Below are 23,349 nucleotides of genomic sequence, written 5' to 3'. Positions count from 1 at the left end.
AATGCTGGTGGATAATGTGTAGAGAAGGATGTTAGAGGTAGAGGTAGGGATGTATTGGATAGTGGAGAAAGGCGGTGGAGGTGTTTTGGTGTATCTGCGGGAGGGACGATTGGAGATATTGAATTGATGGGGGACGAGCGTTGTGATAGAGGTTCAAGTCGGTACGATAACGACAAGAACAGATGATGTGGTGGCGAAGGGAGGGAGTAGGTGAGGAAGAAGAGAGTGACAGGTGAGAATTGCGACACTGCTTTGTTTGATATCGAGATCACCTGCAGAAGAAGGTGAAATGAATTTTGGTAGCTGCAAGTGTGCTACTGTACCAATGCACCTGCCCCAGTTTACACTACGAAAACCTGCAACTGCCACTGCTCCAGCCAGCCGCCTAGCTGACTGGTCACCACTATCGCACTTGCCCATTTCGTACCAAGTTTTGCTAATTGTTCCTCCTCTCGCAGTAACAGCCTATGAGCTTCAAGAAGAGGTTGGCTTTTAAGCTGGCAAGCATCGGATAGCGGGTGGATGCGAGGATAGCCAGCCATTCGGTAGTCCACCAGAGCTCTGTATGGGTCTTCGTCACTGTCACCTGCAATCTACAGGATGGTCTACGCGATCACTGCATCTCGACGACTATCACGGTCTGCTGCTGAGCTTAGTGACATAGTTGTGGTTCGAGTAGAAAGGCCAACCATGATCAAAGCCTGGTCGGGAGAAAAAAGAAAGCAGGTTCATGCATGCCTTGCAATTCTGATACATACGGACATTTGCTTATCGATAGGCGTTTCATTGGCGTTAGCTCATCTAGCCAGGCCGCCAGGTTCTTTGTGCTGATGGCTTCGGCATTGACCATCCGCGACGCTTCAATGAGAGCTCCCCTGCTCGATCGCTGTCGCATATGCTGTGCAAGTAAACCTGCAGAGAGGCCTGACGTGAGGCTACTTGTCAGCTTCGAACACGATCTTGTGGTACTTCATGTTGTTGAATTCGTCGTAACTGCAAATTGAGGTTAGTGGACAAATAGAACACATTAAGCATTTGGCCGCGACTTACGCTTGAACAGCATCGGACATCGGCCTGATGTTGTCGATCATGAAACTAGAGAGCGGTCAGCAAACGAAAATTCTTCTTCAACTCAAGTTGAGCGTGGAGGATGCCGTACTCTAGCTTGTCCTGATTCTTCGCTAGCTGGCTCAATGCCTTCTCGAACAGTGATCGCACGGGACACCGACCCATCTGAACCGTCAAGTTTTTGCCGTATGCTTGGTTGCCACTCCATGGAATCTCGCCGTTATGGACACCGATGCTCGAGATTCTGCCCCATGGTCGCAGCAGCTCGAACCCAAGTTGCAGCGCATCCGAATGACCAACACATTCGATGACAGCGTCTGCTCCTCGACCATTCGTGAGTTCTTTGACTCTAGTCACTAATCCTTCCTTGTTCTCCTTGAAGTTCCATGGCTCTGCACCCAGTTTCTTTGCTTGGTCGAGACGTTCTGGAACACTGTCGACAGCGAGCAAATGCTTCGGGTTGTATTCCAATGCGTTGACTAGCGCGCACATTGCGACTGGCCCGCAGCCGATAAGGACGACTGTCTGCTCCCAAATTTCAGCATGCTCCTGTCCTTTGAATGCGTTGTATGCTGCGAAGTATCCGGTAGGGAAAATGTCGGCCATGAGCACCAGCTTCTTCTCGTCGATATCCTCTGGGGCCTTGACAACGGTTGAATCGGCTAGAGGAATACGAGCGTACTCGGCCTGTCCGCCATCAAGCACAACCGTTCCGTACAGCTGGCACTTCTCACATCGAGACGAAAAGCCCTTCTTACAATAGAAGCATTCGCCACAGCTGACAGTGAAGGGTGTGACGATCTTGTCTCCTTTCTGGAACTTCTTCACTCCTTCGCCAATCTCGACAACCTCGCCCGTGAACTCGTGGCCCATAATGAAGTCGGTGCCCGAGGGTTGATGGCCTCGGAAGACATGAAGCTCACTGCCTGTGTCAGGTATGGTTCTTAAGCTTGAATAGCTATCTTACCTGCCACACAGAGCTGTGTAGCGAACCTTCACAATTATGTCGCCAGGCTCTTTGATCTTCGGCACCGGCCGCTGCTCGATCGCGACCTTGAGTGGCCCCTTGAAAATCACTGACTGCATGGTGTCCTTGCTCATATTGACGGTGTTAGCTCTGTTATTGTGAATACTTTGCTATTAGCTGTCAGCTATTCTCAAAACAAAGCGAACTTCTTGCAGCAAGAGAGAAGACGCGCATCTAACAGAGATGCTAGGATCATACATCATTTGATCGTCCCACATCAACCTAGGCTCTTACGAAGCGAGAGTTGGGTTCTTTGAGTGGGCCAGAATGCTGATTGATGTTTGCGGGGTTCGAATAATTGGAGAGCTATGGTTGCCGTCATTCGGTACCTGGCCGGTCCTCAAGCCTCAAAGGGAAAGGCGGAGGGCCGTCGAATAGATCTCGTATTGATGATGTCCATTCAGCTCTCGAAAGAGGATCGGCGAACCTCGGAAGTGGGCAGACCAGATTTCAGATTGGCATGCTTGCCATTTGCCTTGGACATCCAGCTATATTCTTATCCCAAAAGTAGCTCATTTCCTTCTTGACGCCTCACCTGGTGCTTCAAAGGTCCTGCTTCCATGCCGCATTGTCCCATAGTCGTGGTAGGCCGCCCATAAGTGATCCAAACGCCGAAATTCCAGAAATATCCGGCCAAAAGCAAGGATGGGCTCTGTCAGCTCGTTCTCATCAGGCCTGTTCATGTGACAGTGCATAACAGCTCGCTCTCCAAGATGAATTTCCCTTCCTTGTACTTCTCGCTAGCCTCATAAGCCTTGTCATATTTCCAACCCACGGTCTCGTTACATTGTTTGCAGATGATATCTCGCACAACATGGCGTCCCGTCGTCATATTTCTCTCCATGGCCTCTGCCTGCTTGATGTTCACAACGCTCGAAAATAGGAAAGCTTTGCCATGTTGGCCTCGGAAGTTTCGGGAGATTATATCGTCAAAATCTGCGAGATGCGTCTTACATTGCTATCGAAGTGGTGAGTACAGACTTGACATATGAGCGGGCTGAGACAGTTATGCCGTTCTTACCTTGCAACCAAAGATCTTGTTGGCGTTGAGATACGTGTTATATGTGAGACCCATCTTCGCAGATGTACCACTGCTCACCACGCTGTTATTGATGGTCGGGCGTCTTTCAGATCAAGGGTGTGGTGACAAGTCAAGTGTGGTTATGGAAGGTGGAAATGCTTGTCTTGAGTGTACTCGCTCCCGACCTGCCTCAAGAACGAGCTCCTGAGGCAGTGATATTGTGATTACTTGGGTGATATCGACCTTGCAACGTCTGCTTCTGAACTACGTCTCGTCGCTGTGTGAGGGCTTTGAAAGGTGATAAGCAGACTCTGCTATAGCGTTGAATGGATGGGACGGAAAGATCGCTCGTCGTTAAGATCATTCGCTATTCAAGTAGTCACGCTCAATGTTTGTCGTTACTCAAAACGGCGTGAGGGGCAATGTGTTATGAGGCCTAAAGAATCAGCGTAAGTTTGCGGTTGTCAGAGAAGCAAAGCGTTACTGTTGATTTGAGCAGGAATTATGGTCATCTCAAGTCCCCATGACTTCCGCAACCACCTGCGGCCGAAGCAGGTGCTGACTTGGGTGGATGACGGCGATCATGCAGGTGCATCCGGGCTATCGATAAGCGCGGATAAAGAAGTCACACGTCGGAGCTCTCCACCATCCCACCTTCCCGCAGTTTAGATCACGAGCAGGCGAAAGCAAGGGTGTGCAGCTGCCCGCGAATGGTTTCAAGTTTGGTGTCGTTCGGATATCAGTAACCATGTAAAGGTATATGTCCTACAGATGAGGCACTCCAAGGCTAGCCAACGCCAGATTCACAATACTAACCACACCCTCGCCAAGGATCAAGCCAGAGGCAAGCACAATCACGCCAGTCTCGCCGTTGCCTTTGATTGTCACATGCCACAGACTGATCAGCCCACCAACAGTCCTTGCCAACGTGAAGCTCGGTGTGTTGTACATGCCAACAGCAACAGCAATGCCCCCAGGTATCCAAGGATGCAGCTTCCTTTTCCAACTTCCTTCCTCTCCAGCCATGAGCCAGATCCGAAATACAGTTGTCAAGGTGAAAACACCGCCTGCTCCCAACGCATACTGCCATGCCATCGCAGGTAGACCACGGCCTGTCACCAGTCGTGCTGTGAAAATCCAGACATAGGCTGTCGGTACCTGAAAGAGCTCACCAGGTACATCATACACATTTACATAGAGCTTGTAAACACATGCACTGACTACCGCACCGACCAGACTGCCAATTAGCTGTCCATAAAATTGTGCCTTAGGACTCGCGCCTATCAGATGCCCGGCTTTCAAGTCTTGCAGAATATCGCCAGCTTGCAGTGCACCTGATTCCGAAACAGCGCCCGCAAGAAGATTGATGATGATTGCATGGTGCGCATGCTTTCCAGTCGGCTGCACCAACGCAAACAATAACTGCGTCAACTTCGAAATGCCACTTACAGGGTTTAAATCCGTCTCTCCAAGTGCCCTAACACCCATAATGCTGAGTAGGAGAGCCAGAAATAGTGCTAAAATGTTGAGGCTGAGAGGCATGTACTCCCCAAAAGTGAGATGGACACAGCCAACACAGAGTATCATCGTGATTGGTAACCAGATCGAGACTGCCCGTCCAGAAATCAGATGATGTGGCGGCGCGTCATCCGGTACATCCTCCTTATCGCTCCTCATCGGGTCGTTCAGATCGACTCTGCTGTAATCATGCTTGCTGCTGCTTAGGTGACTCCAGACGAATTCTTTGACGTCCGAACTTCGTCTGTACTTTTCCGCAGTATTCTTGGCGAACTGGGGACCGTAGAATATCGCGGGTCGTAGCACCAACCAGCCCAAGTTGACAATCGCATCTGCAAGCATGATAGCCAGACTGATCCAGACAATCCAGCCTTTACTACCACTTTCCCAGTCATCGACGGGGCCAGGTGCCCATCCACGATGCTTGGCGAGAGGACTGAGCACTGCCCAGCCAAGGATAGCGCCCAAGAGCATGTGTAGCGTTGTTGCAGGTCCCATGATGATACCTTGTCCAACATACGCCGGAGATGGGTTGAGTGTCCATACCCAGGTTTTAGCTAGGTACGTGCCGAAGATAGGCAGCTTATGTAGGACAGGTATGAAATATTGGACCAGGGTGTAAGCTCCTGACCCGCCAAAGGCGTACAGCAGAAACCGGATCTGCTTCTTCCAATCCTGCCTCGTGTCTTCTTCGTTGTCCTGCTTAGGTGCACCTTCGCGATCGTCATCATCATCACCACCATTCAGCAGCTGCTCCCTCTCTTCTGTTCCTTGTGTCTCGACTTCTCCCTTGCCATGCGCCCCGCCATGTAACACCGATATCATCAAGGCAGTAGCAGTGCCACTCGGAAACTTCAGCCTTTCTCTTATGATGACTTGTTTCCGCAGTGGTACACCGAAGACAACGCCGAACAAGCACAGCCCGATACCCCATACAATGAGCCTCCAGAGTTCCAGCTTCACGGGCGCACCCTCACTCTTCTTGAGCAAGAATTCCAGTGATGGCATGACACCCACAAATCCAAGACCAAGTGGCATAGTACCCACCGCACCTGCCACAGTTTGCACAAGCACATTCTCAACAGGCGTGAATGGCAGAGTCAAGTGCTTCGCTACACTCTTGAACGCGGCAAAGCCGATCAAAGACGCCGGCATAGCCATACCACTGACCCATCCTGTCTGTAGGCCGAAGTAGGTGTTCGAGAAACAGATTATCACGCCTATCAATAGGCCAACTGCGACCCCACGGAATGTGAAATTGGTGGCATCTACCACGGACTCGTGGTGGTTTGACTTTGTCGCATACAAGCCGAGGTCGGAGGATTGGGTGAATTGCTTTGCGACTGGATTCGAGGGTGCAGCTTCATTGAGGAGAGTGCTCTCGGAGAGCTCGTGATCTTCGGTCGAGGCGCGATCGATGGAGTCGGAGGAGCCACGGCGGACGGCGGAGGGGGAGGAGGGACCTCTGTCGGGTGCCATTGTTGAGGTATTGCGCCTGGCGCACGGCACTCGACTGCGGCGAGGCTATATTGGCGGTAAGGGTAGTAGGTAAGATATATAGGAATCCATAGTGATATGTTAAGTATGATTTGACCACCTCAAGCTCTGCAACAGACTGAACCTGTGGGGGACGATGCGCTTCTCCGAAGCCGAAGCACGACATCGCCATTGCTCGGCCCGGACGTGCTGCCTCAGATCTCAGGCATTATACTGCTGGCTCCTTGTGCACTAGCAACATATATGCGTTCCCGTAGCTACCTTCGGGCTCAGACCTTATTCATCTTCTCTCTTTCTACCAATGGACGAGTTCAACAAGACTATTGGCGAACGCAATGCCGATGACCTTCATCGAAGCATAACAGAATGTGGGCTTGGCATCCAGCACTTTTCACAGCAAAAGAGCTACGATGAGCTGCTCAACCTCGCCAAGGAGAAGATCAATGTCTTCCCTTACAATGCTGTCGAAGATCGCTGGTTCCGTCTCTACACTGATATGAGTATCGCTAAGGCATGTGAGGCTCTACGCAACTTTAGCCTAGACACAGGCATTCAGCTCGCCAATGAAGACAGGGAGGAGCAACTTACCAATGCTGTTGAGGCATTGGACAATGCCCTGATCGTGGCTGGGGGAAGTGAAAGAAAAGACTTCATCTTCGACATCTTTCGGAAGCTTGAGTGGGTCGTCGGCGATGTGGGAGCTGAACAAGTCGCAGACGAAGGACCGCCAACGAAGAAACGACGCGTTGCGAACGGCGCAGTAACAAGCCGGCCATTGCCCACAGCACTTTCATTCGTGCCTAACCTCAATTATCCAATACCAAGTCTTGAGAGGCCCTCACTAAATACCTTCGAGAAGCACATGCATGACATTGAACAGCCAGTCATACTCACGCATTCACTTGATCATTGGCCTGCATTTAGCAAGTGGCATAACTCAGATCACTGGCTTAGCAGAACGCTTGGTGGCCGAAGACTTGTGCCTGTTGAGATAGGACAGAGCTATACCGACGATGACTGGAGGCAAGAGCTTGTCCCCTTCAGGCAGTTTCTGGATAAGTACATCATGCAAGGTGACCATACTGAGGAGGTGGGCTATCTTGCTCAACATGACCTCTTTGGACAAATGCCTGAACTGCGGAACGACGTTGCCGTGCCAGACTACTGCTACTGTGAGCCACCACCGAGCAAGACAGCGACCGAACAAGTGAAAACTGAAGCCGCCACGAAAGTGCTATCTCTGGCCGGGCTTGAGGAGGAGCCGGATCGAAGTTCAGAAAGTCATGAACTCGACGGGACCACTTCACGTTGCAGCGGAAGGCTCGATGCAGTTGCCGCTAAGCAGCCCTCCTCAGCTACGACAGAGAAGAGCAACAATAGGCAAAAAGGCCAGATCGACTATGATGGTGACAGCGAGTCGTACGAAGACACACCCAATGTGCACCAAAACATATGGTTTGGCGGACGTACAGTCTCGCCTCTACATCACGATCCTTACCACAACATATTATGTCAAGTCCATGGCACGAAATACGTGAGGCTGTACGCACCGGAGCATACCGAGAAGCTGTACCCTAGATCGAAGTTCGAGCCCGCACCACATGGCAAGCGCGATCCTTCGTCAGCTGATGCCCAAGCAATTCCTAACGTCTCTGGAGTCGAAGAAGAGCAAACAACGGAACAATCTTCACACACAATCGACATGTCTAACAATTCTTCAGTCGACATCTATGCAATGGAGCTCTCGCCACACGAAGACTGGGATGAGAAGTGGCCTGGTATAAATGAAGTGCCATATGTTGAGTGTCTGCTCAAGGAAGGCGAGGCACTCTACATCCCGAAAGGGTGGTGGCATTATGTGAGAGGGGTGAGCCCATGTGGAATTAGCGTGAGCTTCTGGTGGTGAAGCACTGTCATAAGCTATCGGTCGTGTTCTAAAGCAAAGCTTCGATCTCTCCAGGCAATGCTTGCTACCGGGCGCGATGACAAGAACAGTGGATTGTTTGCCTACTGCAGTTGCACGCATGAGGAGGAGCTGGTAAGTCTGCTGATTTACTTTAGCTATTGGAACGACCATGGCTCTGTTCCTTCCGCTGCCCTTCATGCTTATACGACGGACGACACAATTGAGGAGCAGGGTCGCTACCTCCATGTCATGTCCATGTGCTCGCTCGTCAGGCGGAAAAAGATAGCAGGTGTCGCTGGCTAGCGACAAGCTTTGCCAATACCGAACAAGTACCTGAATGGGATGTGGGACCGTATTTGCTTGTTGGTTTGCGACAAAGTACATGCAATTATAGGTTTGCATGGCTTTGGCAATGAGGGTATTTGAAGCCAACCCAACGATTTCTACTTTCTAAATCTTTGCACCACCATCATCATGGCGCATAAGAGTATTGGAGGAAGTCCAGCGGCTCAAGATCTGGGAGGTACGTGGTCTGTGTCAGTCAAGCCTAAAAATGCTGATAAGTGCCTGAAGGTACTGAAGTTGCTAGCAATACAACGAATCCTGTTGTAGACGCACAAACGGCTCGAGAAATTCCCAGTACAGCGCAGACATCCGGACTTACTCACCGAGACACCCTGGCTACATCAAAGGCGGACGGTGCTAATGACGACAGCCACATTCTGTCGAGACAGAATAGTCGACAGCACAGCAGTCGATCAAAAGCAAACAGTCCTGTCGATACGGTCAGCGACAATGTTTATGCACCGACCCCTGCTATTACTACTGCTTCAACCCAAGGTGTAGCAAGTGTTGAAGAGTCAAGCACACCTACACAAACATCATCAGCGCCTCCTCCGGAAGTACCAGCTTCAACAGCCGCACCACTGGCACCTCTGCAGGAGTTACCAGCAGAGCTCAGGCAGCAAATGTTAGCAACCTTTGCTGGCGATGGCAAAACACTCGATTTTGAGTCTGTGCAGAAATTGGATGAGAGCCTTCACCACATCTACCCAGTCTGGGAAGAGTTTACGGATTTCCTTCGTCGCGAGAAAAAATTGTACCAGCTCGTGGTATATGCTCCTCCGCAATCAGTCTCTGACGATTCTCTTCGAAACCTGAACTTTCATCTACCACCGGAAATCCTAGATAACGCAGTCGCGCAAGAGTATCAGACGAGACTCGCTTCTGCATGCACCATGAAGGTTGAAATCGGGCATGACTCTGGTCGGAGCCTGCCGCCAAATGCAGGCGACCTACATTTCAACCAGGTGTTCGTGTACACGAAGTCGTCATGGCTTCTCCTTTGTAAGCTCCTGTCATGGAACGTCGACATCTTCCAGGGCTATTCCTTCACCATCGAGCACAGCCATAGGGGCAGATACCTCGACTTAATGCAGGACTGGCTGTTTCCCCTAGGCATGGTGCGATATGCTAGAAACGTATCCTTCGCTGGCATGATGGGCACACCAGCACTAAGCACTTTGAGCCGAAACATGACAAGGTGGATGCAGCGACCCGAAGAATGGCACGACATGCTAGTAGGCATGCAGGAAGAACTCGAACTACAACTACAAGAGGGACGTACGGCAATTGCAGAGATATGGAGTGACTGTCACAGTGTTGCAGTAGCTTGGGCTCGGCAAGAATCGCGGCTAACTAACGCTACTGCTTATGGCTGGCATAACTCTCCAGCATATAACAGCTTCTCATCACTAGTGTTGGACGCTGAACTTGCCAAAGCGGACATCTACCGGAAACATATCAAGGACCGTATTGCAGAAGTTGGTCTTGTCTTGAACGAGATTCTTGCTTACAAAATGTTCGTCAATGGCATCAACGTGTTTGCTGGCATGTCTAAAGAGCAGCGTATGCGCTACCACTACCATCAAGGCCATCGCTCCTACTACGCCGCGAAGCTTGTAGGAAGAGGTCAGCGTCCGGAGCCTAATAATCCGTTTTGGACGGACACGCAAGTCCGGCTGTACAAGCAACATGTACAAGAAGCAGCTCGAGGCCTATATCTCGCTTGGAGTCTCGACAACACCGCGATGGCAGATGCGAAAGTCATGTTTGACGAACTTGAAGAGTGGGACACAGAGTCCGGAGCTGTGCCAGGAAGCTTGGTTCCAACACTCACTACAATCCCAGTTCCGGCACGTGAAGATTGGGTTGGGGATCCTGAGCTGCTGTCGAGATGGGGCTTGAATGCGACCTCCAACATGATTCCATACTTTGCGAGTGATCTGCGTGTTAGGGGTGCCGATGATCTCGGGCAGTTGAAGACGCAGCTCGGCATTGCTGCAGTGGTTGGAGATAGGGGACGAGTGAGGTTTCTTGTGTGAACGTCAGAAATGGTCATGGGCAATGCAGCCGTAGCGCGCTCGATCCTTAGGTAGATTTGGCGTCTGCTGGAGTCAGTTATAGACGCATCTCCTCTCTCTTGTCCTGAGTAGCATATGAATCGATTGTCTCTGACCTTTGTAGCCATTTCAGACGGCGGCGGAGGCCGCGGCTGCCCACAAACTGCCAAGCCCTCGGTTTTATGGGGGCCGAACCGCCTCAGCAGCTAATGAGCATTTCTTTGAGCCACTTCATCATCCTCGTTCGTCCTCTAAATTAATGGCTTCACTCAGCGCCTTCATTGTGTGCATTCCGCGTGATTGTACTCGGTCGGCTTGCTGTGTCGCTTCATCCCAAAACACAGAAAAGCACCTTTCGGCGCCTAATGGTCTGTACGCCACTTTATGTACACCATGTTTGCGAGAGCTGTCCAAGAGCAAACGAGAGGATGACAGCCGACCACCCGCACCTGGATGTAATCTCTGAGACTTTAGGGTCTCGCCAGCAAAAAGAGCAGATGCCGAGTGTGGCGTAACACGTAAGTCTTCAGTTCTAACAACAAAAGAAGCTCGATCGTGGTTTTGGACTGCTTCAAAGACTCTCATGTCGTACCTCGGAGACGAATCACAACATACGAGATCCTACTGATTCATATCGAAATAACAGGCATATGTATGAGCGCTGAGAGTCGTGCACAGGGTGCTCATCATGAAGGCGTTCACGCAAAGGCAAGCAATTGCTGTTTGGTTGCGTGTGCCATCGATTGTCCGAACATGCGCACAAATGTATTCAGCAACGTCTTGGTAAGGGACCTGGTGTCGTCTACTTTTTGTTTCCTTTCGTCCTGCCAACTTTACTCACTACAACGATCGTGCCAGAGCCTAAGTGGGAACTGCCATGTCTGATAGTGCACAAGTAGAAGGTTCGTCGCTGTCACCAGGACCAAGGGATTAAGACCTATTGACACATCTGGCAGCTAGTAATGATGGCAGCACTGATCCAGGGATCGTGAACTCATTGGAGAAAATGCATCTCCAGGGCAGTCAGGCTTATGAAGAAGAGCACATGGAGCCAAAGGCAGAGCAACATGGCGAAGGAGATTCATCTCTTCGACCCAGGCAGCCGAAGCTCAGGCTTCGGGCGGGGGCCGTCCAACAAAGATCTGGCCCTCCTTTCTTCTGGTTACCAGCCGAAATCAGGATCAAGATCTACGCGATTATTCTTAAGCTCGACCAGCACGATCTTCGTCTCACGGAGACCGGGGATCCCCAGTTCGACTTGAGCATCTTTTTCTTCAACAGACAGGTGCGATGCGAAGCTCTGGATGTCTTTCTGAAGCAGAACCGATGGATCCAATTTGCACGCTTCGTGCATCCTTACTCAGACGAAGAGCATCCAACTCAAAAAGAGAACCCTTTTCATTTTCCTGCCGAGCGCTTCTCGGCCGCGATCAGAGCCGAAGTGATCAGGAAACACACCACACTAACTATGCGGCTTGGTTACGGCTGTGGTCGGAAGAAGATGCCTCGAGCAAAACGAATCTTTCGTGTCATCTTTGCATACAACAAATACTTATGGGGTGGTGTCTGTTCAAGATTGTCGAGCCAGGGCTTTACCCCCTTTGACATATCTTTGGATCTTCATCGCGACCATCGCGCCGATATCCCCAAACTGCTCCCCGACTTTCTCCTCTTCCTACCTATGGTCCGAGGCGCCAACAGGGCGCGGTTCACCGAGCTCATGGATGTGGATGTCCTTAGGATCATCGCGAATAACATGTCCAAGCCGATGTTGAGACCAGAGGACTGGTATGAGCTCTTATTTGGTCTCAAAGAGGAAGGCGACGGCCACTTGCAGAGAGATCAACTTGATGATGCGCTGGTGTGGTATGTTAGATACTACAGGGCATCGCAGCTGACAGCGCTGCACGCGATCCAAATTGGCTCGCAAGGCTGGCACCCCGGCTCGGCGACTGCCAACAGCATCTCCAACCTGGACTCTCAGGTCAAGATCCAACTGGCGGAAGTGTATCATAGGAAGCTCAAAGCACAGTTGAAGGATGAACATTTTCCCTCAGAAGCTCTCCACGACTTGCAAAAGTATTCAGCCGTCGTTGAGAAGGCGCGTACATGGCCAGGCATATCTGCTAAGCAACGTATGCACATTCACAGGCATCAAGGCTACGTTGACTACTGGTTATCACTCTACATCATGGACGATGAGAACGTTGCATACGGAAAGATAGATTTGCCGGACGCGTCGCACTACGCAGAGCCAAGGGCGCAGATTTCGCTTGCACTCAAGATTGGGGCCGCCAAAGAGTTCTACTATGCTTGGGACCTCGATCACGAGGCGTGCGTCGAAGAGAAGGCATTGTTCGATCGTATTGCGGTTGAAGACCGAGTCCTCAATCCTGATACTCCACCTTTCGCACCTGATCTCACGGACATCACTACTCTGAGCGGTGAGGTCTGGCACGGGTCTCGGAAGTTGGCACAGCAATGGGGTTTAGGTCCTGACACCGACCTCTCGCACTGGTCAAGCGAAGGCCTACATGTCATGAACGACCAGCAGCTCGTCCAGCTCAAACGAGATCTCGGCATCAGGACGCTGAGCATCAGTTCTGGTCAGCTGAGGTTCCTTGCTGATGGCAACAGTCATCGAGCACCAGTGTAGGGATAGATCCTCGCCATAGTGGCCTGGAGATGGTACTGAACATCCAGCGCGAACATGAGCTCGCGTGACACGACATTGGGAAGTCACATGTTGGATTCCTACTCAGCAAGGGATCAGTGTACTCTGTTTGCTATGGGACACGTCGGGAATAGGATCATCGCCAAGCAGCTTGCGAACCGCTGTCGGTGTAACGTGGAATGCGCATTCTCGAAGAGCAGCGCGCAAGCAGCCAATAACGCATCATGTTGATTTGCAAGTAAGCGAAGCATGATGACCTTCTTGTATGGTCTCGTGGAGGTGATGATGATGCTGAAGTAACCTGGCGAGCTGGCTAAGCTCTAGAGAAAGGCACGGTCATCACGTAAATTCGTGCCACGCGCTTTCCGCGGCGTTTTCGACGTCTCAAGGCGGCTGACCACAATCTCTTTTGTTTTATCTCTTGGTATTCATCACATCCTTTCCCATGCACGATGCCGCCTCTCGAAACTTCCACAGAGGAGCTCGGATGGCCGCGGTGGAAGTTGCAGAAGCTCCAAGACGCTCTCATGCCCGAAGTGCTCCACGTCGTAACAGATTGAAATGGTGGTGTTTGGAGCAATCCTGATCTTTCAGCGAAAGTGCCTCATTACCTTATGTGCGAAGCTTAAAATGCTCTTGCTGAACGATGCTCGTATACATTTGAGCTTTGTGTAGCTGTACCAAAACGCATTTCAGTCGTTGAAAGGGTCTCAGGCACGGGATTGTGTCTTGAACACAATACGAAAACTTTAAGGTAGAGCATATGGACCATCATATGAGTCTTGTCACCGCCGGCCATCTGATCTGCCGTCTATTTCTGAAAGGACTTGTTGAACACTCATTGCTGATGTAGTCCTTCTCGATCGCGCAGAATCTTTCGAAATTCCTCCTCGAAGCACTCAAAAGCAGCCACCAGCTCCTCATTTGCAGCATCGCCCGAGGCAGTCCTTCTGCGTTGTCCCAGAATAACTTCGATTCCAACCTCTCGCCAGGTTCGACACACCCGTATCGCTTCCAACATGGACAGCTCGTATAGTGGCCCGTCAGTCTCAATGGTGAACATCGCGCCTGCTCGATGGGACAGGTAAAAGCTGAATATCGCTGAGAAGGTGGCGCCTTCCATACCGGCATCGTTGAGGTACAAAAGATTATGCGCAGGATCTCTGGCGGGAGGGACGTGATGGTTGCCATTTTGACGATTGAAACCGCAGGCGATACAGCTGAGTACTCGGTGAGCTAGGACCTCCAGTTTGCTTTCGCTACTTCCCTTCCGCGTCACCGAAGTTGATAAGCAACGGCCTTATCAAGTTGACTGGCGTAGATCGTTCGTGGCTGTCGGATCGGGCCTGCAAATGAACCCAATGCTTATGAACAAAGGCAAGACGAGACAATTGACGATATCAGAGGACCTCCAAGTCAGGCAGGCGCCAAATGTATCTTAATCAACACAGTGACATCAATATCAAACGCATGTTACGTGCGCCGGGTTTTCGAGTGACTGGATTAAGTACATGCAGCCTTCGGCGCCGCGAGATCATGTACTCACGAGTGTCAACCACAGATACAGCGCCATGCTTTGTTGTTGAACTGTCACAGACCCTCTTCTCCGTTATGCTCTGCACAGGAACATATTCCGGCCACCCAACACTCCTCATGCTCTCACACATCCCTTCAGTGTACCCACCCAACGCAAAATCTCACCGCCCAATCACCTTCGGATAAGCTCTAATCATCGTAAACCCACTTCCCATGCGACGTGTTTTTACCGTGCACTCCGGCGTAGATCCCAATTCGTGTGGGTGCTTCCCTAATGTCGATGTTGCCATCGCCAATCAAGGTAGGGTCGAGTCACGACAGTCCAGTCATTAGTCGGCGTCCACGGCTGTTGCTCCCACTTCTTCGCCCAGTCAGCCTTCGCCATGCGACACTCTAGCCCCAATTTCGCTAGCTGCTTAGTCTTGCTATCGACCAGGCGCTCCCACTCACCATCTGTATACCCCACAGGTCGATTTCCCACCATCATATCCAGTGCCACGTTCCGCCAGTATTTGCACACCCCAACGATGTTGAAGAAGGTGAGATCGAGCCAGAGACTTTTGGCGTTCCTGGTTACAGCGTTGTACTTTGTACTTGGACGAGAGATATACGCCTCGAAGTATTCTTGGACTGTGAACACTCCTGTGTATTTGGACTGGTGCATGATAGCGACGTTCGAGAGGATGATGCGGATGAGTTCAGGTGGGAGGTCTTGGATCTTTGCCATCGTGTTGTGATTGGTGCTGTGCATGTTAGCACACTGTCAGGCGAGGCACGGCGGAGCGCTTACCATGCTATTGTTGATACCGCGATCTGGTCATGCAAAGACAGCAGGTTTTGTGTTGGTTGTGAAGAAAGGGGAGTTTGCGGAGGGAAATGCGATGCCTGCCGTGGCAATGACAGCACATATTAATGGTCACTGAAGTGAAGTGAAGATTGCTGAACCTCCACCACGCTAGTCAAAACATCAACAACGTACCTCTCGCCTCTCAATGTTGCCCATCACTTACTGGTCTCTTCATTCTTAGCTGTTCACCTCTCATCTCCTTGAGTCCCTTGATCCTCATCTTACACTCTGTCTCCACGACATCCTCCAAAAACGCCGAATTCGAATTCCAGCAAATATATGATATATGCCTTAGGACCTCCTCGAACCGCCTTTGAAAGCTTCTTACCCTGTCGTCACAGGCGGTTCTGTGCGTGACTACAGCCGTCAGATTGCTCGGATGCTAGACTGCAAACGTATGAGACCTTCATCGCGCCTCATTTTTCCGACTCGTTCAGTTCTGACGTATGGAGCTTGTCGGTCTTTTGCTCGAGTCACCCATCGAGTAGAATAACTCGGTACAAAGTCTGCTCTGGTGGCCGCAGAAGGCATCCGAAAAGCTGGGTCTTGAATGAAGCCGCAAGAGAGTGCTATGCCTGTGCTGAGAGATCGGAGTCGGCATCGTCGCTCGGTCCGCAGTCAGTGTATCTGTGACGGTTTATGTGTGGGCAGGTGAAAGGACGTTCGTGCCTGCCTGTACGGGCACAATCCTCACCAAATGCTGCGCTTCGTGAGCTGTACCGCATAGCGGTCCCAGCGTGACTGAACATGTTCTTTGACTGCCACGTTAAGTCGGAAATGGGATGACCTTGGGGGACCTCGTTGTCGGATACTAGTCGATCGCAGGAAGCTCGGAGCCAACCTCATTGGCTTCGGTGATGCATTCAATACGTTCCAACACGAAAACTTGTGAGCCAGACTTAGGTCCGCGGTCCACACCTGCAATCATTTTTTCAAAGAGCCAGTGTTTAGCTTACTTCTTCAGAATCTGCAGCCTTTGCGCCAGAAGCACCACGCTCGCAGGATCATGTGTCACACTATTTGCAGTTGACTGTGACGGCAGCAGTGTGCCCGTCACAAGACCTTATCAGCGCATAGCTGACAAGCGTGTACTAGTAGGGAAATCGATGAGAAGAGTGCCGAAACGATTATTCTAAACTCAGCAAGAAGCAGAAGCAGACTCAGATGGGTCGAATAGTGGTTGGCCGTATTATCTCCGACCGTGAAACGGAATGCGAGGCTCGTGATTAGTTGTATAGAGTCAAGGCTCCTGAATCCTTAAGCTACTGTAGGTGCTACCGTAACCAAAACTTGGCTCTCGGGCTATATTTTGGGGCTTCGGACCATGTTTCGAGTTTCCGGGGGTTCTTGGCACTCGTTTCAACTTCAAGAGCACCTTTGGCACGTAAGATTTTAGCAGGTCTAAGTAGAGTACAGTAGAGACAATATCGGCACTTCACCAGGCGGCAACATCTCCGTGTGAGATATCAGCCCGATCCGTGCTCCACATGCCGCAGCTAAGTCTTGGATGTAGGTTGTATTCGATGCTTTCGATACTTGCTAGATCGTGAGAGACGCAAATCGTTGAATTTTATTCAGAGCTTCAAGGATTATCGTGTTGCAGGTCTCCTACTGTATCTAACACTTGGCAGCAAGAACGTGGATTGCGGCCACTGGAGAAATATTACGGCCCAATACCTCCATTACTGAGTCGCCTTCGTCCTCGTGCCCTCCCTCCCGGGCTTCGTGCATTGATGCACAGACGTGCTCCCCATCTGCGCCTAGAGAGGTCCTCACCGGCCGTCGGCTAGCATAGCGTAATTACGTAAAGAGCGCTGCCCAGACTGGGGCATATGAGCGACAAGATGAAGTTGTGCCGCTGCATCCCATGGGCTATCGGTGCTAGGCAGAGACAGGTTGGAATCAAGAGTCTGAAGGTCTCGTTGACCTCAGCCCTAAATATTGCGATGCTGATCTTGAGATCGACATATCGACAATGTTGCCGCTCAAATGCTGTTCTCATTCCATCAGAGCTTCAGATTAACCGTTTGAACAGATGGATCAACCATAAACACTCCGTCGCTGCTCCCTCTTCTTCTGCTTCCTCCTTCCAAGGTAAATGTGGTCAATGTCGTTCATAGGCGACACGATATCCGACATATCAGGCGGCGACGCTACTGGTGTAGGTTGTGTGACCGAGACTGACATGTACTGCGCCATTGTCTCGTCTATCTGGAGCTTTAGATCATTGTCTAGGAATAATTCGTCCTCTCTGAACTTCGATATCGTACCACGTGACCCGGTGTGGCGAGGCGATGGGCCAGTCTGCGTAATCCAGGGAGCACGAGGCGCGGTGTTAACTTCATGTGGCTGAAACTCGGATTCAGGAGACGTGTATTCGGGTGGTGCGTCAAGATACATCGGCGGCACAGCAGACGCTATTGCTAGGCTCCTAGCCAGCACTGGGTCGTTCTTCTGCTCTTGTTGTATCCTCATTTCCTCGAGTCGTGCACTAGCTGATCTTCGTCGAATCATCTTCAAGAACAGTTCGTCGGGTGGGTATAACACTGGCGTGGTACTGGACCTATGCTGGTGTTGACCGATCGGTCGCCGTGTTTGATTTGATGTATGAGTCGGTAGGGGAGGTGGAGGAGGAAGCGGTTTAATGAAGTTGTATTCCTGCATCACAGACAAAGTCTGTCGCGACTGAGACCTCCTTGGCTGCTGCCATTCTGGTTGGGCAGGTTGGTATTCGGGGATTCTCTCTGACGGCAAGTTTGATGTCGATTTGCTGTGTCGTGGTTTTCGATCGAATAGAACAGATAGACGATTGTTAGGCATAGCGATGCAAGGTCGAACAAGTCTCTGTGAGCTGGATATACCAAAAGTACAGACCCGATCCGGCGGTGTCGTATGCGCATACAAGGAAAGTGGCTGTGAGCTGGACCTGGTGTGGTCTTAAGGCCTCAAGTTGTTCCTCCGCCAATTATGGCGGGGGCAACAGTAAGGAAATCGGCGTTTCCACCACCACGAGCTGGGCATCCCATGAGAAGCCATGACAGGCATGTAACGTAGAGGAGTGCCATTCTTGATCGCGAGATTGGACTGCTCTTCGGTAGAAAGCCATCAACCCGGTGTGTGGACTAGCTTGCGCCTATGCACAACGCAGGAAGCGGGAGCATATTGGTTTGGGGGCGGAATGGTCAGGCTAAGCTGCAGAGCACCGGGGACTTGAGAAAGGCATGGCGCCTGGGCAGTCTGATAAGGCCCGTGCTTACAGGCGTAAATCACAAATAAAGTAAAGTAAGGCCTTTCCAATTTGTGTAAATGTAAGCAAGAGTGCAATGCTTGGATGATGGTGACTTTTCGAAACATACCGGATCAAGGCAGGTGATGACTGTGTGGAGAGGTGTCGTTGTTGCCGAGCCAAAAACGATATCATGTATCGTTGGCGATTATACAACGGTGTCGCGAGATTTGTTTACTTGTAGCTTTGCTTGCCGTTGCAGTAAGGTATTATCAGGACACTCTCTCGCCGATCCATGCGTCAGCATGAACGGAGCAGTCATGCTTTACCCAACCGCAGAGTGCAACAATGCTCGTTAGATGTGCATGCATAAAGTAGATGCTCGACGAGTAATTGCAAGAGGGTTGAGAAGGATCGGGGCGAAATGAACTTGTGGAAAGTAAGGACGGCAACGGACCCTTGTCTGCCTCATTATTACAGTATTACGGAAGCCTGAAGGCCGTCTTTAGTGATCGCATGTGGCATAGCCCAAAGTAGGCTGCACCATCTCATTCTACCACAGTACTAGCATATTTTTGGCTACGACTACGACGGTGCTGACTGCTTCAGATCTGTCTTCGCAGACACTAGCGGTGCTTGTGGGCCGAAAGCCGCTGCGCTGTAAAGGCCCGCGCAAGACGCGTTCTGAGGCCCTTGCTATCTTCCTAGGAGTCGTGTTGCGCTCACTTGGGACAAGTGCAGTGACTAACCTTCCTGTCGCATAGCGACATTCACAGTTCCCTTAACGTTTTTTTATGCCTAACGGGCCACGAAACCGCGAAAGATGCCTTCGAAATGCAGCTCACATGGAACACTTTTAGATTATTCTCTCATCATGCTTGGTATGCTGAGGTAGAGAATCGATAGGCGAATTTCCTCGTATAACGTCTACACGATTATTCGTGGTAGTGGTTAAGCGCAAGCGTTATTCTGAACATCGTTAAAAACAGACGAAACTCGGACTCAGATCCAGAAATCATTCTGATTAAACTGCACTTCTAGAACAAAATTTTGCCGTGGGTGGCCCGTTAGGCATAAAAAAACGTTAGTATTCGTGGAGATTGGTGCTGGAATTACTGCAGTCAAGAACGAACAACAGACAGCTGCGCATGAAAACCATGAAAATGTAGCGACAGTGTGCCCAAAATTTTCAAGAATCAATAACATTATTGCGTTTGAAGACTTCGAAGCTATTTACAGCCATCACATTAATCCTGACCGTCCATCCAAACGTGTTTGCATCGTGTTTATACAGCCGTGCTGTTTTGACCAGGACCTCTCAATGGCTAGTCAAAGCTTCGAAACCAGCTGTGACGAAGATTGAGAAATGTAAGTTGTCTATGCGATGATAATGGCGGCAACAGCGGCGGCACCTGCAAGGACGAAGGAGGCAGCGTTGGCGTTAGCAGCACCAGTGTACTTGGCAATGGCGCCGGTACCAGTGGCAGAGCTATGATTTTGTTAGCATAGATACATGCAAAGTGAGACGGAAATAAACTTACATTCCAGCGACTGGGGTGGCGGGAGCGCCGTTGGCACCAGAAGCACCAGCGGCACCAGAAGCAGCAGGGGCACCAGCGGCACCGGAAGCAGCAGCAGCACCAGAGGCAGCAGGGGCACCTGGAGCACCAGCGGACCAGGCAGCCCATGTAGAAGCAGCGTCAGATGCAGCGACTGGGGTCGAGGCAGCAACACCAGTCTTGGTCTGAGTGATAACGCTGGACGCGCTGTACGAGTAGTAGCACCAGTCAGCTGGTGGGGCACCGGTCCACTGAGCAGCCAATGAGCTCAGGACAGAGGTTGGGAGCTGAGAGAACCAAGCTGGAGGAGCAGTTGCGGTGTATTGAGGGCAAGCTGGGGCAGTGGAGCTAGAGACGCCAGTAGAGCTGCCCTCCCATGCAGACCAGGTGCCAGTGGCAGAAGAGACCGAGCTAGAGCTTGCCTTGGTGCTCGAGACGCTGCTGCTTGACATACCAGAGCTCCATGGTGCCCAGGTTTCACTTGAGCTGGAGCTTGACGTCTTGCTCGGGTCCCAGGCAGACCACGTGCCGGTGGCAGATCCGCTTGAGCTGGACGAGGTAGACTTAGGGTCCCATGGGGCCCATGTACCGCTCGAGCTGGCGGAGACGCTGGAAGAAGACTTCGGGTCCATTGGAGCCCAGGTGCCGCTGGAGCTGGCGGAGGCGCTGGAGGAAGTTGACTTGCTTGGGTCCCATGCAGACCAAGTGCCAGTGGCAGAAGAGTAGGAGCTGTAGCTGGCCTTAGTGCTCGAGACACTGCTGCTGGAGCTTGCCTTGGTGCTCGAAACACTGCTGCTTGAGGACATGCCAGAGCTCCATGGTGCCCAGGTGCTGGCTGGGTCGGTTGGCGAGCTGGTCTGGGACCATTCCTCCCACTCGTTGTGACCAGTCTTGTATGGGCAGTTGGTGTGGGTAGGTGCGCAGGAGGTGATGGTGACTTCGGCAACCTCGGTCATGGTGTGGGTGGTAGCTTGAGCAGCGGCAACGAGGCCGGCGGCGACAATGGCGTAACGCATTTTGAATTATTGACTGTTGAAAAAAAGCACGGGGCTAGGACGAATTATCGTAAGGTGTAAAGAATGACTGTCTTGAGCTGGACTCGAAAGAGTGGACGACCGAAGTCAAAGATTGTGTAGTATTGCGTCTGGCGAAAGCGGCGGAGAGAAAGCAAGCAAGAACCTACGAGGGCAACAGACGAGTACTTGTATGGGACTCATGACTGCTCAGCTATGGACCGTTGACGCCTCAAGCAGAGCGGTACCTCTTCGTGAAATTGCATCCTGCGTCTTGGAACCCGAAATGGAAAAGGAGAGGTGGGTCGAGGCGAGACAGCTCAGGGGTACACCCAATCAAAAGCAACTATCAAACGGGAATCGGCTCCAAGGCACAAGCTAGAGTGCCAAACTCTCAAAGAAGGATGCAGGATCTTTGGAACGTGGTCAGAGGTGGGTTCCAGGCGCCGGTGGAAAGGGGAAAGCTATTCTTTGGTGCCCTTTGATTGGCCGTTTATCCGTGCAGCATCTCGAAAGAAGGATCGCTTCATGTTAAGGTCTTAAGCGAGTCTGCATCCATCGCGAATTTGAGCTTGCCGATGTCAGCAAGGAGTAAGACAGCTGCTGATCGAAATCAACCAAATCCACCTGCACTGTGGTCCAGACTCCGCGAATATGTCCTCCTCAGAAGGACAAAGCCCATATTCTGTCTGAATCATGAAGCTCATCAAGAACGTACACAGTAGTTATACCCCGTACCACGAACGTTCCCAGTCAGACCGCACGTATCGATGGCAACGGTCAAATTGATGCTAGCTGCAAAGACGCGAATGGTGTTGATGGTACCTAGTTTTATACACGCCGATATGAGTCGAGCGCGCGGGGTAGAAATATCTGGGATAAAAGTGCCTGTCATCCAACCCTAGTCGTGACTGCTAGGTAAATTGCTTCGGCTTGAATTTGGGCCAAATCTATCAGCTCAACTGCCTTCTGCCCTTCACTTGGTGGCTACCTACACAGTTGGTGGCCCAAACATGTCCATGGCATGATTCCTTCTGGTTGCCTCATTCGTGGTGGTGTCGAGCGCTCGTCCGCCCGTCAAGCGACTCTGCTCATTACAGGCACAATTCAACGATACTTCTGCAAGCTCACTGCCAATAGAAGAGATGAATTGTCCAAATCGTGGTCGTTCCCATCGCAACTTCTTCCTGCCCCCGAATTGATGGTTCCGTTATGGGATGCTGGCCTGTTCTAGTGCGAACTCGAACGACATCGAATAAATGCAGACGAAGAACTGTATCATCATGCTCGCAACAAAGCTGAGCCGGGAGCGTCTACAGCTGAGGAAAGAGCGCCGGAAAACTCGAGTATAGTGCTTGCCAGACTACTGAATGGAGTTTTGGCACAAGGTGATTACCTCACGTACGGTGCGAACGCGCAAGATGCTCGTACTAGGGTATGCTGTTCACTCGGTCTTGCATTGCTAAACTTCAACAAGTAGGAGAGGCTCTACTCATGTAGCACAGGCTGCGGCACAACGACTGTCACATCATACCACTAAATACTACTGCCCACGATGCCATCATGGTCAGACTCTTGGACAGTGCTGTTTTCCAACCCAGCTGGCGTTGACAGATAACCTTTGCCATATTCATGCTAAGGATGTTGTGTATATGAGTAAGGATGAGATAGCAACGTGGTCACGCAAACTTGTTTCTGAGCAGCAAGAAGCATTTGAAATAGACTGAATAACCTTGAACTGCCATGTCAGACTCGACCTTCAAGATAATGCCAAGAACAACAGCCGACCAGATTGAACCACTACTCGCCTGTCCCACGGCTACAAAGCCGTATTCACGATGATCTCAATTGCTTTCGTAGTAGCCCACACATCAAATGTCTTAGACCTTCGCAGCGCCGGTCGACCTCGTAGGAGATTATGGTATCCGACGGCGCATGGGATGTGCACAAAATGAATCGCCCATAACAAATTCCGAACTTATCATAGCTTATGCAGATGCTACCCTTTGGGATAGAGCGCCACTGCAGACCATATGCATGGCCGTTGGTGGTAGT

General features: G+C 51.1%; 9 protein-coding genes across 9 annotated transcripts; 3 read left to right on the top strand and 6 right to left on the bottom strand.

Annotated features, from left to right (window-relative positions):
* Positions 1-935: 935 nt before the first annotated feature.
* PMZ80_007579 (uncharacterized protein) lies at positions 936-2,169 on the bottom strand (the record flags this gene model as incomplete). Its single annotated transcript, XM_064875986.1, has 4 exons — positions 936-993; positions 1,051-1,095; positions 1,160-1,990; positions 2,036-2,169. The coding sequence occupies 4 exons, from the start codon at positions 2,167-2,169 to the stop codon at positions 936-938; spliced, it is 1,068 nt and encodes a 355-aa protein (XP_064728250.1).
* Positions 2,170-2,774: 605 nt separating this feature from the next.
* On the bottom strand, positions 2,775-3,170 carry PMZ80_007578 (uncharacterized protein; the record flags this gene model as incomplete). The annotated part of the gene is made up of 2 exons (XM_064875985.1): positions 2,775-3,053; positions 3,117-3,170. The coding sequence occupies 2 exons, from the start codon at positions 3,168-3,170 to the stop codon at positions 2,775-2,777; spliced, it is 333 nt and encodes a 110-aa protein (XP_064728249.1).
* Positions 3,171-3,881: 711 nt separating this feature from the next.
* Positions 3,882-6,113, bottom strand: OPT8 (OPT superfamily; the record flags this gene model as incomplete). Its single annotated transcript, XM_064875984.1, has 1 exon — positions 3,882-6,113. The coding sequence occupies one exon, from the start codon at positions 6,111-6,113 to the stop codon at positions 3,882-3,884; it is 2,232 nt and encodes a 743-aa protein (XP_064728248.1).
* A 319-nt stretch (positions 6,114-6,432) lies between these two features.
* Positions 6,433-8,037, top strand: PMZ80_007576 (uncharacterized protein; the record flags this gene model as incomplete). The annotated part of the gene is made up of 1 exon (XM_064875983.1): positions 6,433-8,037. One exon carries the CDS (start codon positions 6,433-6,435, stop codon positions 8,035-8,037), a length of 1,605 nt encoding a protein of 534 aa, XP_064728247.1.
* Positions 8,038-8,511: 474 nt separating this feature from the next.
* Positions 8,512-10,421, top strand: PMZ80_007575 (uncharacterized protein; the record flags this gene model as incomplete). Its single annotated transcript, XM_064875982.1, has 2 exons — positions 8,512-8,560; positions 8,602-10,421. The coding sequence occupies 2 exons, from the start codon at positions 8,512-8,514 to the stop codon at positions 10,419-10,421; spliced, it is 1,869 nt and encodes a 622-aa protein (XP_064728246.1).
* An 895-nt stretch (positions 10,422-11,316) lies between these two features.
* Positions 11,317-13,095, top strand: PMZ80_007574 (uncharacterized protein; the record flags this gene model as incomplete). The annotated part of the gene is made up of 2 exons (XM_064875981.1): positions 11,317-11,341; positions 11,396-13,095. 2 exons carry the CDS (start codon positions 11,317-11,319, stop codon positions 13,093-13,095), a joined length of 1,725 nt encoding a protein of 574 aa, XP_064728245.1.
* Positions 13,096-14,920: 1,825 nt separating this feature from the next.
* PMZ80_007573 (uncharacterized protein) lies at positions 14,921-15,376 on the bottom strand (the record flags this gene model as incomplete). Its single annotated transcript, XM_064875980.1, has 1 exon — positions 14,921-15,376. The coding sequence occupies one exon, from the start codon at positions 15,374-15,376 to the stop codon at positions 14,921-14,923; it is 456 nt and encodes a 151-aa protein (XP_064728244.1).
* Positions 15,377-17,536: 2,160 nt separating this feature from the next.
* Positions 17,537-18,316, bottom strand: PMZ80_007572 (uncharacterized protein; the record flags this gene model as incomplete). Its single annotated transcript, XM_064875979.1, has 1 exon — positions 17,537-18,316. The coding sequence occupies one exon, from the start codon at positions 18,314-18,316 to the stop codon at positions 17,537-17,539; it is 780 nt and encodes a 259-aa protein (XP_064728243.1).
* A 1,783-nt stretch (positions 18,317-20,099) lies between these two features.
* PMZ80_007571 (uncharacterized protein) lies at positions 20,100-21,297 on the bottom strand (the record flags this gene model as incomplete). The annotated part of the gene is made up of 2 exons (XM_064875978.1): positions 20,100-20,211; positions 20,264-21,297. The coding sequence occupies 2 exons, from the start codon at positions 21,295-21,297 to the stop codon at positions 20,100-20,102; spliced, it is 1,146 nt and encodes a 381-aa protein (XP_064728242.1).
* Between the last annotated feature and the right edge of the window lie 2,052 nt (positions 21,298-23,349).

Source organism: Knufia obscura (assembly GCF_036327395.1).
Source record: "Knufia obscura strain CCFEE 5817 isolate CBS 148926 chromosome Unknown scaffold_9, whole genome shotgun sequence".
Taxonomy (NCBI): Eukaryota; Fungi; Ascomycota; class Eurotiomycetes; order Chaetothyriales; family Trichomeriaceae; genus Knufia; species Knufia obscura.
The sequence above is the reverse complement of the archived record's forward strand: the minus strand, read 5'-3'. Positions and strand labels throughout refer to the sequence as shown.